Source organism: Pituophis catenifer, unplaced genomic scaffold (assembly GCF_029215685.1).
Source record: "Pituophis catenifer annectens isolate HBS135680 unplaced genomic scaffold, rPitCat1.0.hap2 SCAF_1, whole genome shotgun sequence".
Lineage (NCBI taxonomy): Eukaryota > Metazoa > Chordata > Lepidosauria > Squamata > Colubridae > Pituophis > Pituophis catenifer.
In genome coordinates this window covers 36853129-36867559 of record NW_027256881.1, presented here as the reverse complement: position 1 = coordinate 36867559, position 14431 = coordinate 36853129, and the positions used below count along the sequence as shown (strand labels likewise).

The window sequence follows — 14431 nt, the reverse complement described above, 5'->3', positions numbered from 1 at the left end:
AACCCCTGATGTTCCATATATACATTATTTACACATTAGAGAATAAGGCATTTACATCTGACACTTTTCCTACTTTTCCGGTGAAGAAATGTGCTGTTGTTTGTGCAGGAAAGATCCAGAAAGGAATCTCTTCAGCCGGGTGAATCTATCCAGGGCTGCTGAGAGGCCAGCGTCGCGGGGTAACCATCGGCATTGCTAGCCCCTGCCTTCGCCGCTTTGTGGACGGCTGCGAGCTCTGCCCGCCTTCCCCCAACGCCGAAGGGAGGGAGAAGAAGCGGAGCGCCCCCCCCCCCCTACGCCGCCCCAATGAAAGCCCAGAGGGCCCTTGCTCAGAGCGGCTCCGACGCGGAGTGAAATCTGTCCTGGCAGCAAGAGGGGGGAGGCGGGGCGGGGCGAAAAGGGTGATCGGATTGCGGGCAAATAGGTGGCAATTAATTATCCGGGATTGGGAACCAGTTGCTGCCCCGCGCGCCCGTCGTCCCCCCCCCCCCTTCGCCGTCGCTCCCCACATTTCCCCTCTGATTGGATCCAGGCGCCGATGAGCGCGGGATATAAAGCCCCGGCCCGAGAGCCTCTTCCCCCTTCCCAACCGGCGGCGGCGGCAGCATGACGGGCCGCGAGGAGCTCCCGGAGGGCAAAGCCAAGGGAAACGCGCTGGCTCCCAGCAGCGCCTGTGGCCACGAGAAGGCGCGCTTGGGGAGCCCGGCCGGCTTGCGCTCCAAGGGCTTCGCCATCACCGACCTCCTGGGCTTGGAGGCGGAGCTGCAGCCGCCGGCCGGCTCGAGCTGCGAAGGCGGCGGGCCAGCTGCGGGCCGAGGAGGAGGAGGCGGAGGCGGAGGCGGAGACGCTCCCTTGCCGCTGGGCTTGGGCTTCCTCTGCGGCTTTGCCACCCAGCAGCCCGCGGGGGCGCCTCGTCTCCTGCCGGCGCACCTCCCCTTCCTCCAGCCTCGCTCGGAGCACCAGCATCAGCACCCCCGGTACGGGCCGGAAGCCGAGAAGCCCAAGTTGACCGTCTCCGGTAAGCGATTCCGCCCCTGACTTGGGTCTCTCACGCTGGCGGAGAAAGCGACTTGCCGAGCAACTTTGCAGCCCTGATTCCCCAACCAGGCGCCCCCCCTCCCCCGCCCCTATGTCGCCTGGGGCCAACACCTTCGGAGGGATCTGTTGGGGACAGAGGGTTCACAGTAGCTGGAGAGAAGCGGTTTCTCCGCCCCCCCCCACCGCGGGTTGAGAAGAAAAACCCTGCGGGATCCAATCTCGCCCTGAGGATCTGCTGTTCTTTATTTCCAAACCTCTAGTAAGCGTAATGGTTGACTTGACAGCCTGGGACCACAAGGTGTGCATTTGAATACCACATCACTAAAGTCCAAAATTACATTTAGAAACCCTATTTTATGGCACCATAAAGGTCAAAGAAATCCATGACACAAGTACATGTATGCATAAGGCAAAAGAACACACACACACACACACACACACACACACACACACACACACGAGTCTCTGGCAAACAAACATGGATATTTTCAGGAAGAATAGTGTACATCTCCCATACTTTTTAGATGGAGTTCGTTATTGCTACTGCTGAAAAAAAAAAAAACCCACCCCTTTTCAGTATTTAATGCACATGAGAACTAAATTCACAAATTCCACAATAAATGGATGTATCTGGCATGTAAAAGGGGTATTTTTAAAATGCCTAAATAATGTGTGCCTTTAAAAGCAGTATGAATTATGAAATGCAACCTGCTTGGTACTTGCTGCATATCTGAGACAGTGGCACAGAGATTTCCTGTTGATTCCTGTGGATTGTAGGCCTGTTAATAATACCTGCTGTGCTCATAAAAGTGTGGCTAGCTTCTTTTAACTCTGCCCTTCTGTCTTAGACCTTTCCCCACTGATAAAATTTTATCTATTCTTGAATCAGAAAAAAAAACCTGCCATTACCAGTCCAAATCCCTTTCTCTTATTGCCTTTGTTTTCTGTCCCTGCCAAATACCTCACTCACCACTAAAGTAACAAAACCCAACAGATTTTTTGATGTTATCCTAGGATTATGTCAGAATGGGAGAAAGGGGAAGAGAATAATTCTAGGTAGTTCTTCAATTATGTCCATTCATTAAGTGACTGTTCAAAGTTATATAATGGGGCTTAAAGATGGACTTACAATCAATCCTCAAAGTGCTAGCCATCACAGCACCCCTCCAAATCATGTGATCAAAATTCAGGCCAGCCCAAATTTATGACTGTTGACCCCTGAATGCCTGTCTGCTGCATCCACTTCTCCTGCAGTACCCACCTTTGCTCCCTAGTGCCCACCCATAGCACACCTGCTCATGGCACCTGCACATGCTCTCTTGCATCCACCCACAAGCACCTGCCTCCCTGTTGCTAGCGCTAACCGGTAACTTTTACCCACCAACCTGCTTGCCTGGGATTCCTGCTTCTTCCTGCTTAATAACTCAGTTCTGGGGATACAAAGACACCTGGGACTGCTGGAATTGCTGCTACTCAGTGGTGCAGTCATATGACATCATGCTTTACGACTGCATTAAATTCCAATCCCAACTGCCACTGTAACCTGATGTCTACCGGTATTTTAAAGTAATGCTGGAGTAAAATTTGCCATCCCCCTTGCTGATTTCTGTCCTACTTCTGTTGCATATTATAATATGCAAGAAATTTGTGACCGAGTGTCAGGCAAGATGATGTGATGTGTCAGGCAAAGTGATCGATTTTCATCTTACAACAAATCACTAAACAGGGGAAAAAATCAGATTACTGCAGCAAGATTGGAGGGGGACTGACTTCAAAACTCTACATCAAGTTCTCTAGGCTGGTTTGTTTGCCTTTCTTTCCATACCCCCATTGGGCATTTCCCAGCTGAAAATAATGCAAAATGAAGAAACATATGGAAAGACAACAGAGCAAAAATTACCCAAGGAGGAGGAAGACAGACCTTGTCCTGTTTTGCAACTAGCTAGGTCTGGTCTAGCGGATAACAAAAATTGACAAGCTGCTGAATAAGCAGCTCCATCACTTCATGGGAAGAGGGGAAAAGATTGAAACTGACAAATATAGGGAAACTGGCAAACAAATAACAAAAATTCAGTGCAACACTAATTTGAGGACACTGAAATGTAGAAAAGTGGGCTTGCTGCATCTTAAGATAAAGATGTATTTCAGAATACCGTTAAAACAGAATGCTTAAAAATACCCCCTGTTCTTCCCCAAATAAAAGAGTTCTCTAGTCTGAGGCAAAATTGAGCTATATAAAAATATGGAATGAAGACAGTAATTGGTATAAAAAGATTTCAATAAACAAACATAATAGAGGAGGAAAAAAGGTCCAGGAAAAAAATAGCTACCAAACAGAGGAAAGATCATCACCATACTTTTCAGTATTTCCAAAGTACACATTTTGTTACACCTACAATTCATCTCAAAATACTACACATAAACTGAAGCTGTGCTGGTATAGTGTTTGGGTGGGGAAATAGCGCTTGCAGATGGGTATGTCTAGTGACAGTTTAAATCTGTTTCACTCATAGCTGGAGACAAGGTTAATGTGTTGTTTGGGTATGATTGTATCATGGTAAACTGTAAGCGGGGAAAAGACCTAAGAGAAGCATTTTAAATTTATAATTCTTGTCCTGTGTTTTAGGCCAAGAAATATGGTCTTCACCATAGCCGGATGGGAGCTTGGTAGTTTGAACAAGGATTACAAGGCTGTGCTTCTTGTATCTAATAAATGTAGCTCTAAATATCTTTTCCCCCCATTGGAGCTATCTAAAAACATGGAGATATTCTTCTTCTGAAGTATGAAAGACTTAAAGGCGATAAAGGTGATAAACAGTCTGAGGCGAGGGGAATGGAACTTCCTTTGCTTTTAAGTAACAATAGTCAACCCCTACCATTTTGAAATTAATATAACAATTCTGTTTGGTCAGTTTTTAAGCAATGTCCATTGAGTTCAATTGGATATGTGTACTCAGTCAAGACAACATGCACATGGTTTACAGGCCAAATTTCTAGAATATTTGTGAGATAAACTTGAACTTCAGTGCATATGAGTGTGTGTTTGAGAAATTAATGACTTGTTCCACCAAACTCTGCACTACCATTCTTAATCCACTTCATATGATCTCACATGTCTGTAGGTGGTCAACTCTATACGTAATCTAGAGTTCATTTCCATTAACAGTGCCTTTTGACAAGGAAGTCAATTCCTGACAATAAAAATACCCAAGGAGATGTTTAGGATTTGGATAGTGAAAAACTACATGTCCAATGACTCTGTCCCTCTCTCTTTCTACTTCACAAATTTCAGGGCTTAGTAGTGAAAATTAGATCAAGTCTAAAATCAATTTGAATAAGGAACTGCCTGGCTGATATAAACAGCCACTCTGTAGAACATAAGGTAGACCAAAGATCTAAAGACCCAGTATTCCATAAATATCCATGGAAAGTCCACAAGCAGGACATGAGCCCAGTGGCTTCTTCCTGCTATTGTTTCCCAGCAGCTGGTGTTCAGAAACAGTTTATTATTATTTGTTTGATTTGTGCTCCACATTTCTGTACCGCCAACTCAAAGTGGTTAATTTAAAAATACTTTCTCTGATATTGAGAGTAAGATACAGCCATTATATTCATTAGCCATTGATAGCCTTATCTCTTCCTCAATCTATTTAGCTTTGATCTCCCACACTACATGTTATGTAGCAAACTTCATAACTTTCTGAACAGCAAGATATTTACATGTAAGAGAATATATATATGTATGTGTATATACACACACACACACACACACACACACACACACACACACTATATTCCCTTCCTGGATGTCTTAGTCTACAAAAAATCCAATGGCTCCCTAGGACACACCATCTACCAGAAGAAAACACACACAAACCGCTATCTGCACACACTCTCACACCCAGCACAGATCAACTCCGTAGCCAAGACACTCATTTCCAGAACAAAACGCTTAGCTGACGAACAACACCTAAAAACCGAACTACACACTCTCACTAACGTACTAACATCCAATGGATTCCAAAGAAATAAGATCACCAACCTAATCCAAAAAGAAATCCCCACTAAAATCCAAGACAGAGAACAAGAAAACGGCAAAGCCCTCCTCCCATACATAAAAGGCACCACAGACAGAATCAGCAAAATCCTCCACAAACACAACATCAAGACAGCATTCTGCACAAACCGAAAAATATCCACCATCCTAAGAAACCCCAAAGACAAAATTGAGTTAGAAAATCAAGGAGTATATGAAATCCCATGCACCGCCTGCCCCACTACATACATCGGACAAACCAACAGAAGAATAAGTGCACGCATTGAAGAACACAAGAACTCAGTTAGAAAAGAGGAACCAACTTCTTCCCTGGTCCAACACCTCAAAGCCACAGGACATGATATTGACTTTAAAAAGACCAGAACTATCGCCAAAACTGAACACTTCAACAACAGAATAATTAGAGAAGCCATCGAGATAGAAAAACGTCCACACAGCATGAATAAACAAAATGATACCTCCCGCCTACCAGCCATTTGGAAACCCGCCCTTATTGACAAACGAGTCCCTAACTCAAAGAATGACAACAGACCCACACTCACGAGAGCCACACAGGATGTAACCACCACACATCCACGCAGAAAGCAGATTCAAACCCACACTGATGATCAGGCACGAACACGGACCAGAAGTCAGACCACAGCTGCATCATTAGCCACTTTAAACCCCTCCAATCCATACATGAAGCAGACTGACACCCAACATGAAGAGATGGCACGGCCACGAACACGAAGCCAAACAACAACAACACAGCTCACCAGCTCAAATCCCCCTGCTACTCAGACTAACCCGAGCACAACCAAGCCCCCACCTAAACAGAACACACACCCATCCAATCAGAGCACAGCCAACCCCCCATCCAATCAGAGCACAGCCAAACCCCCAACCAATCAGAACACACCTCCACCCAATCAGAACACAGCCAAGCTCCCACCTAATCAGTTCACACCCCCACTGGCAGTTAAAAGGAAGAAACAGCTGCGATCACACACATTGCTCCTAGAAGCACGAAGCCGAGAACACCAGCCTGAAGATGACGAATGAGACTTCGTCGAAACGTTGCCAAGACAACTCCAATTTTACGCGGGAGAAAACCCGAATAACCAAAGACCTACATATATACACTATATATACAATATATATATATATATATATATATATATATATATATATATATATATATATATATATATATATATATGGAGATGGAGATATGTAAAAATATTCAGTTTAAAAGAATCAATGAGATGAGTAAAATAGGAGCATTCCTGCAGGGGACAATGGATTAAAATACGGTGACTTATATTTTCTCCCCTCTACTGTCTTGTAGATATTAAATATTTACACCAGAATTTAGAAATTATATATTTTTTGCCTCATGCATTCTCTTTTCCCATGTTCCTTGTCATACATCTACAATAGGCATGTTGGTTCTTCTGGAGGAATGGAGGTGTGGTATGCCAGATATTTAGGAAAAAAATCAAACAAATTCAAATTCCACTGTTATGGAACTCACCACTGAAAAAATTAGGATATCACAGAAAAATTAAAGGGTGTACATGTGAAGAAAAAGAAAGTACTAAGATACTACGGAGTTTTGAAAATATTGCATTAGAGACAGATCTTTGTCTTTGGTTTGGTAAAACCAGTAAACAGATATTGAAGATAAACCAGTTATGGATTAGAGGGAATTCATGTGGTTTTAAATAGTTGCATTTCAAAGGGAGTGATCATTTTCATATAATCTCTGATTTTGAATATCTTCATTCTTTCATTAATGTAGAAAAGCAAAAGATGATGTCCTTGCTATGCTTAAGAGATGGTTCTTGGTGGGATCAGCATGGTTCATTCTATTTTCCTTTCCTTTTCTTGTTCTTTCGGTAGACTGGTTGAATTGCCTCCAATTTTATTCCTACACTAGCTTGGCAGAAATTGGCTCATTTATTCTAGCTGTTGTTCTGGTACTGAACAGCCAGAGTTTCTGCCAGTACTCCTTATTCTCTACATGATGGCTGGGAAATTTGGGAAGTTGAAGTCCATAAGCCTTAAAGTTATGGGGTTTGAAATACACGGCCCTACCCATTTCTTTTTCCTAAGCATGGGCATGGGTAGAGTTGGCTGATCTATATTCCTAACAATAGGAAGAGTAGTTTTAATCAGTGCTGGCTATTTGCCAATCCTGGTTGCTGTCCAAGATGAACTTTGTTTCTTGGTTATTGCTATATCAGGAATTGATGAAGAGGTTATTAGTATGTTTGTGTTGTTTTACTGTTGAATGCTTTTACTATAGATTTTTTTTAAAACTGTGACTTTAAAAAAAACTTTAAAATTTAATTGTAATCTTGATTCATTTTTCTAAGAAAAAGGAAAACTGAGAATTATTTTTAAAAGTAGGACTATAGAAGGAAAACAAATAAAACAATCCTAATGTACTATATGGACCAATGCTTACAGTGAAAAAAGATTTGACATATCTCTTCTCCCTTGCCCCTTCCTCTCCCCCGCTATCCATCAATATATTCAACAGATGAAGACAGTTTATCAGGGGACAAGAACAACCTGAAGGCATCTGACTCTCAGATCAAGAGAAAGAAACGACGTCACAGGTACAAAAAGAAACTCATGCTAGATATATGGGAGCATAGCCTCAATATCTTCTGTATTAGCATTAGGATATGTTGCATTAATGTTCCAAACATTGTTACAATGGTTTTGTAATATATGATTACATTGCCTTTTGGGATGTGTGTGGAAGTGGGCAATAGAATTATGAATGTGAAAGACAGAGGGAGATATGATGGGAGACAGAAAGTGGGCTGCTCTCAGAGAATGTAAAACAGTTGCCTTATACCAGTTTTACATTCCAGCTCATTTCATGGTCTCAAGCCTGGTACCCTATCAGCAGGTCTTTGGTGGCCCTGCTTTTTGGCTGTTGTTTTTAAATGCCAGGTCAGTCTGTAAGAAGTCCCACATAGTGATTTAATCATTGATAAGGGAGCCAACCTGGGTTGTACTGTAGGATCCAAAAAGTGGGCAATCCGTTTGGAAATATGCCCAGCTGAGTTTTGGGTTTGGCATTAGCCAAAGCTCTAGGGTAGGGATGGGGCTGTGATGATTATCATCTGGGAATCTTACAGCTTTAAAGGGTGCTGGATCACAGGTCACCAAATGTGAGATCCTGTTCATTAAATTGGGCTCTAAGGCTCAGTTGGGATTCACCAATCTCTCTGCTGTACAGCAACTTCCCTGCCTGAACAAATTGACTTCATTTCTCAATTGGCAGTAGAATTCCCCAGACTTATGGTTCTGGGGAACTTCAACCTGTCTTCTCTGTGAGGAGGATCTGAGACAGCTCTGGAATTCATGGTCACCAGGATGACCATGGGCTTATCCCAAATCATCTAGAACCCAACATGGAACAGCGGTTATATCTGATCTGATCATATCTGATCAGAATCTGATGTTCCTGTCAGAGCAGTAGCTTTGTGAGCTGAAATTGGGGGAACTTTTGGTGTTGTCTTTGTCATCGTCATATCATACCCTGATTTCTAGTGCCACTTCAGGGAGGCAAGATCCATTAGATTGGTCTGTCCCCCATTACTGATGGACCTGGATGGGTTTCAGAGAGAGCTGGGAATTGTTCCTGTTGATCTGCTTCATGATCCATCTAAAGCTGTATAGAACCATGATTAAGTCCTACTTTGTGGCATTAAGGGTGGTGAAGCATTAGTACTTCACCCTTATTGCATCTGCAGATAGCCGCCCTGTAGCCCTTTTTGAGTAGTAAGAACCATCTTGGGTAAAGGAGGCTTAGAAGACCTCTTGCAGGGACATGCAGAGGAATTTATTCACAGTCAGCTGGAGAAAGTCACTTAGATTTGCTCACAGTTGGACACCAGCCTTGTTATAGGTTCATACCTGGAGAGAATCTTGCCCAGTTATCTGGAAAAGGTTTGAACCTGTTGGACTTGAGGAAGTGGACAAGGTCCTTAAAACTGTGTGCTTAGCCATCTGTTCTTTAGATCCATGCCCTTACTGGCTTGTTAAAGTGACCCCGGGGATGTTGTGTGACTGGGTTCCAGAAATGGTTAACTCTTCTTTGAGTGAGGGCTTTCTTTACCTCTTAAAGAAGATTTGGTTTGTCCCTTCTCAGGAAGCCAGTACTTAGTCCCACCAGAGTGAACAATTTTAGCCCAGCATCTAATTTCCCCTCTTTGGGGAAGGTGATTGAGAAGATGGTTATGCAACAGTTTCAGAGGAAGTGGATGAATCAGATTATCTGGATCCTTCTCCGTCAGCATTCAGACTTGTGTGTATTACACTGAAACAGTATTGGTCATGCTTTTGGTGTGGTGTGGATGGGATGGGGGTTCTACTTACTTGACCTCTTGGCAGCTTTTGATATCATCAAACATGGTATCCTTCTGGATTGGCTCAATGGAGCACATGGTGCTCAACACCGAGGGGCACTCAGAAGAATATGTGGAACAGTGTTGTGCTGGATCACCACCTTTCCCTATGGTCAATCCAATTGGGGGTGAGGAGAGGTGCCACACTTTTTAAAAAGGCTGTTTTTGCTCCCTACTATAGTAGTGATGCTGTTAGCTTGTTTGGTAATGAAACATCTGCAAGAAAACAATCAATCTCAACAAGCACTAAGGACCCCGCTAGATTAATACAACATTTACTTTATACATTTGGTTCTACAGGAGCATATTTCTCATTTAAGATGCTGCATAGGCAACCTAATCTCGACAGTATTTTTTTTGTTCCCATAGAACTGTGTTTACTGCCCATCAGCTGGAAGAACTGGAAAAGGCTTTTAATGAAGCTCATTACCCTGATGTATATTCCAGAGAAATGTTAGCTATGAAAACTGAACTGCCAGAGGACAGAATACAGGTAGGTTGTTTTGTGTTTAGAACCATTGGATTTCTTTGATACAATAGACAAATTCAGGGCCCAAATTCTTCCAGACCTACCTAAGTTTGAAGTTTGCAAGATGATTTTACAGAAAACATTGAAGTATTTTCAAGGCTTGAAAACTTAGAAGGGAGAAGGGCAAGGATGTCCATGGGGTGTGGTCAAAATAGCAAGATAGTAGCTGTGATCGTGTGATCAATGCTCTATTTTTATGTGCGTGTCACACATGTATGACATGTTCACACGTTCAAGGATTTGAATGAACCATCATGACTGCCATCTTGATTTTTTTTACTGTATCATGCAGACATTCCAGAACAAGGACTTGCTCTATAGTAGCTGTTATTGCAAGGCACATCTAGAATTGATTTTTTATTACTAAAAATAATACTAAAAATAATAATTCTCCCCTGCTTGGGGAGATCTACAGAAAAACATCGGTTAGATATTAGCTGCAATCTATAGCATACTTTATCCCAAGATTTTCAAGTCAATCCTTTATCTCAGGGTTGACTTGAAAAACAACAAAATACAAATAGGCCTGTGGATATAATCTTTGGAAATAGAGAATGTTCGGCTGCTTTTTGGTATATTTACAGAGAGAGAGGCCTACTGAATTCCCAAAAATTGGTTGTTCATGGTTGAAGTTAAAAAAACCACCTTAAATATTAATATGATATCATAATTTAATCCTAGAGTATAACTTTTAAACTTTCTCATCTGAATCCTGATTTGAAAAGAGATGCCAAACTTTCTCTATGTACAGATGGTGGTTTATTGTTTGGTACAAAACAGAGATGCACCCCCCTACCCTCCAAAACTGAGCATCTACCTGCAAAATTGACTTTGTATAAATATACAAAAGTATGAAGGCTATTGCTTAATGCACTGTAAGCTGCCCTGAGTCTCCGGAGAAGGGCGGCATATAAATCAAATTAGAAAAATTTTTTTTTGACCAAAATGGAGAAAGTATTCAATGCATGGGGTGGGGGGTGGGGGCTTTCCATCAATTGTATTAAATTAAATTAAAAATAATTTCAATAATTTCAATCCCACTCATGCACACGGAAACACATATATTGCTGTTAAATGTGTGCTTCTGGTTCTACTTTTGAAAGGTTTGGTTTCAGAACCGAAGAGCCAAGTGGCGGAAGCGTGAGAAATGTTGGGGCCGCAGTAGTGTGATGGCCGAATATGGTCTCTACGGTGCCATGGTGAGGCATTCCATCCCACTTCCAGAATCAATTATCAATTCTGCCAAAAGTGGAATGGTTGGTTCCTGTGCCCCTTGGCTGTTGGGTAAGCGCATCTGTAGAGTTGTTAATGTATAGGTCAGTGATGGCTAACCTTTTTCCCATTGCATGCCAAAAGTAGGGGGAGCACGGGGGGGGTTTCGCATGTGCCCACACTCATAATTCTATGTGCCCCGCCCCTGTGCATGTGTGTGCGACTCCCCTGTGCTTCCCCCGTTTTTGGCATGTGATGGCCTGGTGGGCCTAGTAGGCCCGGTAGGCCCGTTTTTTTTGCCCTCCCCAGGCTCCAGAGCCTTTCTAGGAGCCTGGGGAGAGTGAAAATGGCCTTCCCCACCCCCCCGGAGACCTCCGGAGGCCGGAAATGGCCTGTTTGCCAAATTCCAAAGGGCCCAGAAGGCCCAAAAATCAGCTGGCCGGCACGTGCATGTGCACTGGACCTGAGCTTGCGTGCCCACCAATATGGCTCCACGTGCCACCTATGGCACGTGTGCCATAGGTTCGCCATCACGGGTATAGGTGGTTAAAATTACTAAGTGAAAAAATGGCTAAGTATTACTGTTTCCTGTTGAACGTATTCTTTTCCTTCTTTCACTCAGGGGCTAAAATGATCACTAGTAGTAGAATGACCCTTCAAAATGTTGCATTTGATAACATTATTATAGAGGTTATTAAATCTGCCTTCTAATACTAATGGAGGGTAGCTGGTCTCCCCTTAACAAGAATCCTATATTGCATCTCTACAAGTAGTTTTTGACTTATGACCATTTGTTTAGGAACAGGGGCAGCACTGAAAAAAGGGACTTATAACTGGTCCTTAAACTTACAACTGTCATAGTATCCCTGAGGTCACATGATCATGATTTGGGTGCTTGGCAACCATCATGCATTTACATTCGTCGCAGCATCTCACAGTGATGTGATCACCATTATAACCTTCCCAGATGGCTTTTGACAAGAAAAGTGAACGTGTTGATTTGGAAGTTTGCAAGTTGCAGTCACCTGATGTCTTGCTTAATGACTGTGATTCACTTAGCAACTATACCGCAAAAGGTTATAAAATCAGGTGCAGTCACATGATGCCTCACTTAACAACCTTATTGTTCAATGAGGCATTTTCTGGCTGCTACTGTGGTCATAAATTGAGGATTATCTGTATGTGTATAGTTGTGGTGGTTATGTGTGCACATATCTGCCCATGTGAGTCATTCACTGTCCATGTGACTCACCAGAAAATGTCTGTGCAAAACACATGCAGACATACACACTCACACATATTTTAAACTTATTTTCTGCCTATAGCTTACCCATAACATTTCATGTTATAAGAAGACTAAATTTGTGTGAGTAGTGGAATTTGATATTTCTTATATTCATATAATCTGCAGTTTTCAGGTTTGAGAAATGTTCATAATTTCATAGAAAAGTAGAGTGAGATACAGAACTATATGTATGTATACATTAGATTTTTTTTATTCCACTTGTTTTACTTTTATAAGTAACTCAAGATGGCAAGCATACATAATACTCTTTCTTCTTATTTTCCCCACAACAACCCTGAGGTGAGGTGGTTTGGGTGAGAGAGAGAGCTTCCTCTTTGTTATAGCTTAAACTGATATTCAAGGGACGCGATGGCTCAGCAACTAAGACACTGAGCTTGTCAATCGAAAGGTCGGCAGTTCAGCGGTTTGAATCCCTAGTGCCACGTAATGGGGTGAGCTCCCGTTACTTGTCCCAGCTTCTGCCAACCTAGCAGTTTGAAAGCACGTTAAAAATGCAAGTAGAAAAATAGGGACCACCTTTGGTGGGAAGGTGCGCCTTTGGTGTTTAGTCATGCCGGCCACATGACCACAGAGGCATCTTTGGACAATGCTGTGTCTTTGGCTTTGAAACGGAGATGAGCACTGCCCCCTAGAGCCGGGAATGAATAGCACATATGTGCGAGGGGAACCTTTACATTTACCTTTAAACTGATATTCATAGCCAGAAGACTTCCCCTCCTGAAAACTGATATTTTAGCTTTCACCCTAAACTAGAAGTGTTCACCCATGTGAAACAGAAGCTGTTGCATTAATTTCATGTCTCTTCTAGTGTGGTTGGTGCCAATCCATTTATGGGTCGGGAAAAAAGGGAGTAAAAGGGGCATTTTTCTTTCCCTGTTTCTCAGCACTACAATAAGGAAGCCCAGGGATTGAGTTACTTCCTCATTGCATTGATCTATTGGGGACAGGATGATTGTATAATAAAACTGACTTTTTATTTATTTTAGGAATGCATAAAAAATCAATAAATATTACAAGAAAGCCTGAAAATGAGGAAAAAGGAAATGGCATCTGGAAATCTGAACATCCCGAGGAGGAATTCAAAATTAAGCAGACAGAATATGAACGAAACCCCACTAATAGATTAATCTCAATGGACAGTTTGGAAGATACTGCAATTGATCTCTCTAGTACAGCAAAGCAGGAAAAGAAGAGTAGTAATCTGAGTTTTGGTGGAGGCCCACGGACCAAAATGAAAGATGCTGAACACTAAGGACAAGGAGGGGCCACACGACAACCGTTAACCAAACACTTAAGTTGGCCTCTTCAATGCTCTGGCAAAATATGAGTATTATTGTTCTATGCTTATTTATTAGTCTTTTTCAAGTGACTCATTCATTTTACGGGCAAAGGGGACTTTCTGAGATAAGATATATCCAAGATATAATTTATTTTTACAACTTGAAAGTTGTATATTTGTAAAGAAGATAATTTGCTGCAGCTGGATATTTTTTCTTTATATGTCTCACTAAGTCACCTTTCACCAAAAGTCTAAAAATAACATTTGGTTCTATTTTTGGTAGAGAGGCAAATAAATACCCAATCATTCAAATCTTACTCGATCAAGTAAATAGAATTATTAATGAAAGCAATATGCAATAGATTTCTGTTAAATTAAACCAAGATAGAAAATTATAAAACGATCTGAATTTCCCCCCCAGAGATGATCATTCTCCTTATTTGCATATGGATATTTAATAATGAAAGATAAATTATGTGATAAAGCAAATAATAATGAGAAACACTTTTCTGAGATTATCTGGTACCCTCCTGATACGTTGGAAATACAAATCCTAGAATTCTCCATCAGCCTGGAAACTCAGATATATCTGTCCTGATAG

At 42.1% G+C, this 14431-nt stretch overlaps 1 protein-coding gene across 1 annotated transcript; it reads left to right on the top strand.

Annotated features, from left to right (window-relative positions):
- Positions 1 to 606: 606 nt before the first annotated feature.
- Positions 607 to 13812, top strand: VSX1 (visual system homeobox 1). Its single transcript, XM_070947828.1, has 5 exons — positions 607 to 1018; positions 7623 to 7701; positions 9874 to 9997; positions 11137 to 11317; positions 13538 to 13812. Exons 1-5 carry the CDS (start codon positions 607 to 609, stop codon positions 13801 to 13803), a joined length of 1062 nt encoding a protein of 353 aa, XP_070803929.1. The 3' UTR covers positions 13804 to 13812.
- Positions 13813 to 14431: the final 619 nt, after the last annotated feature.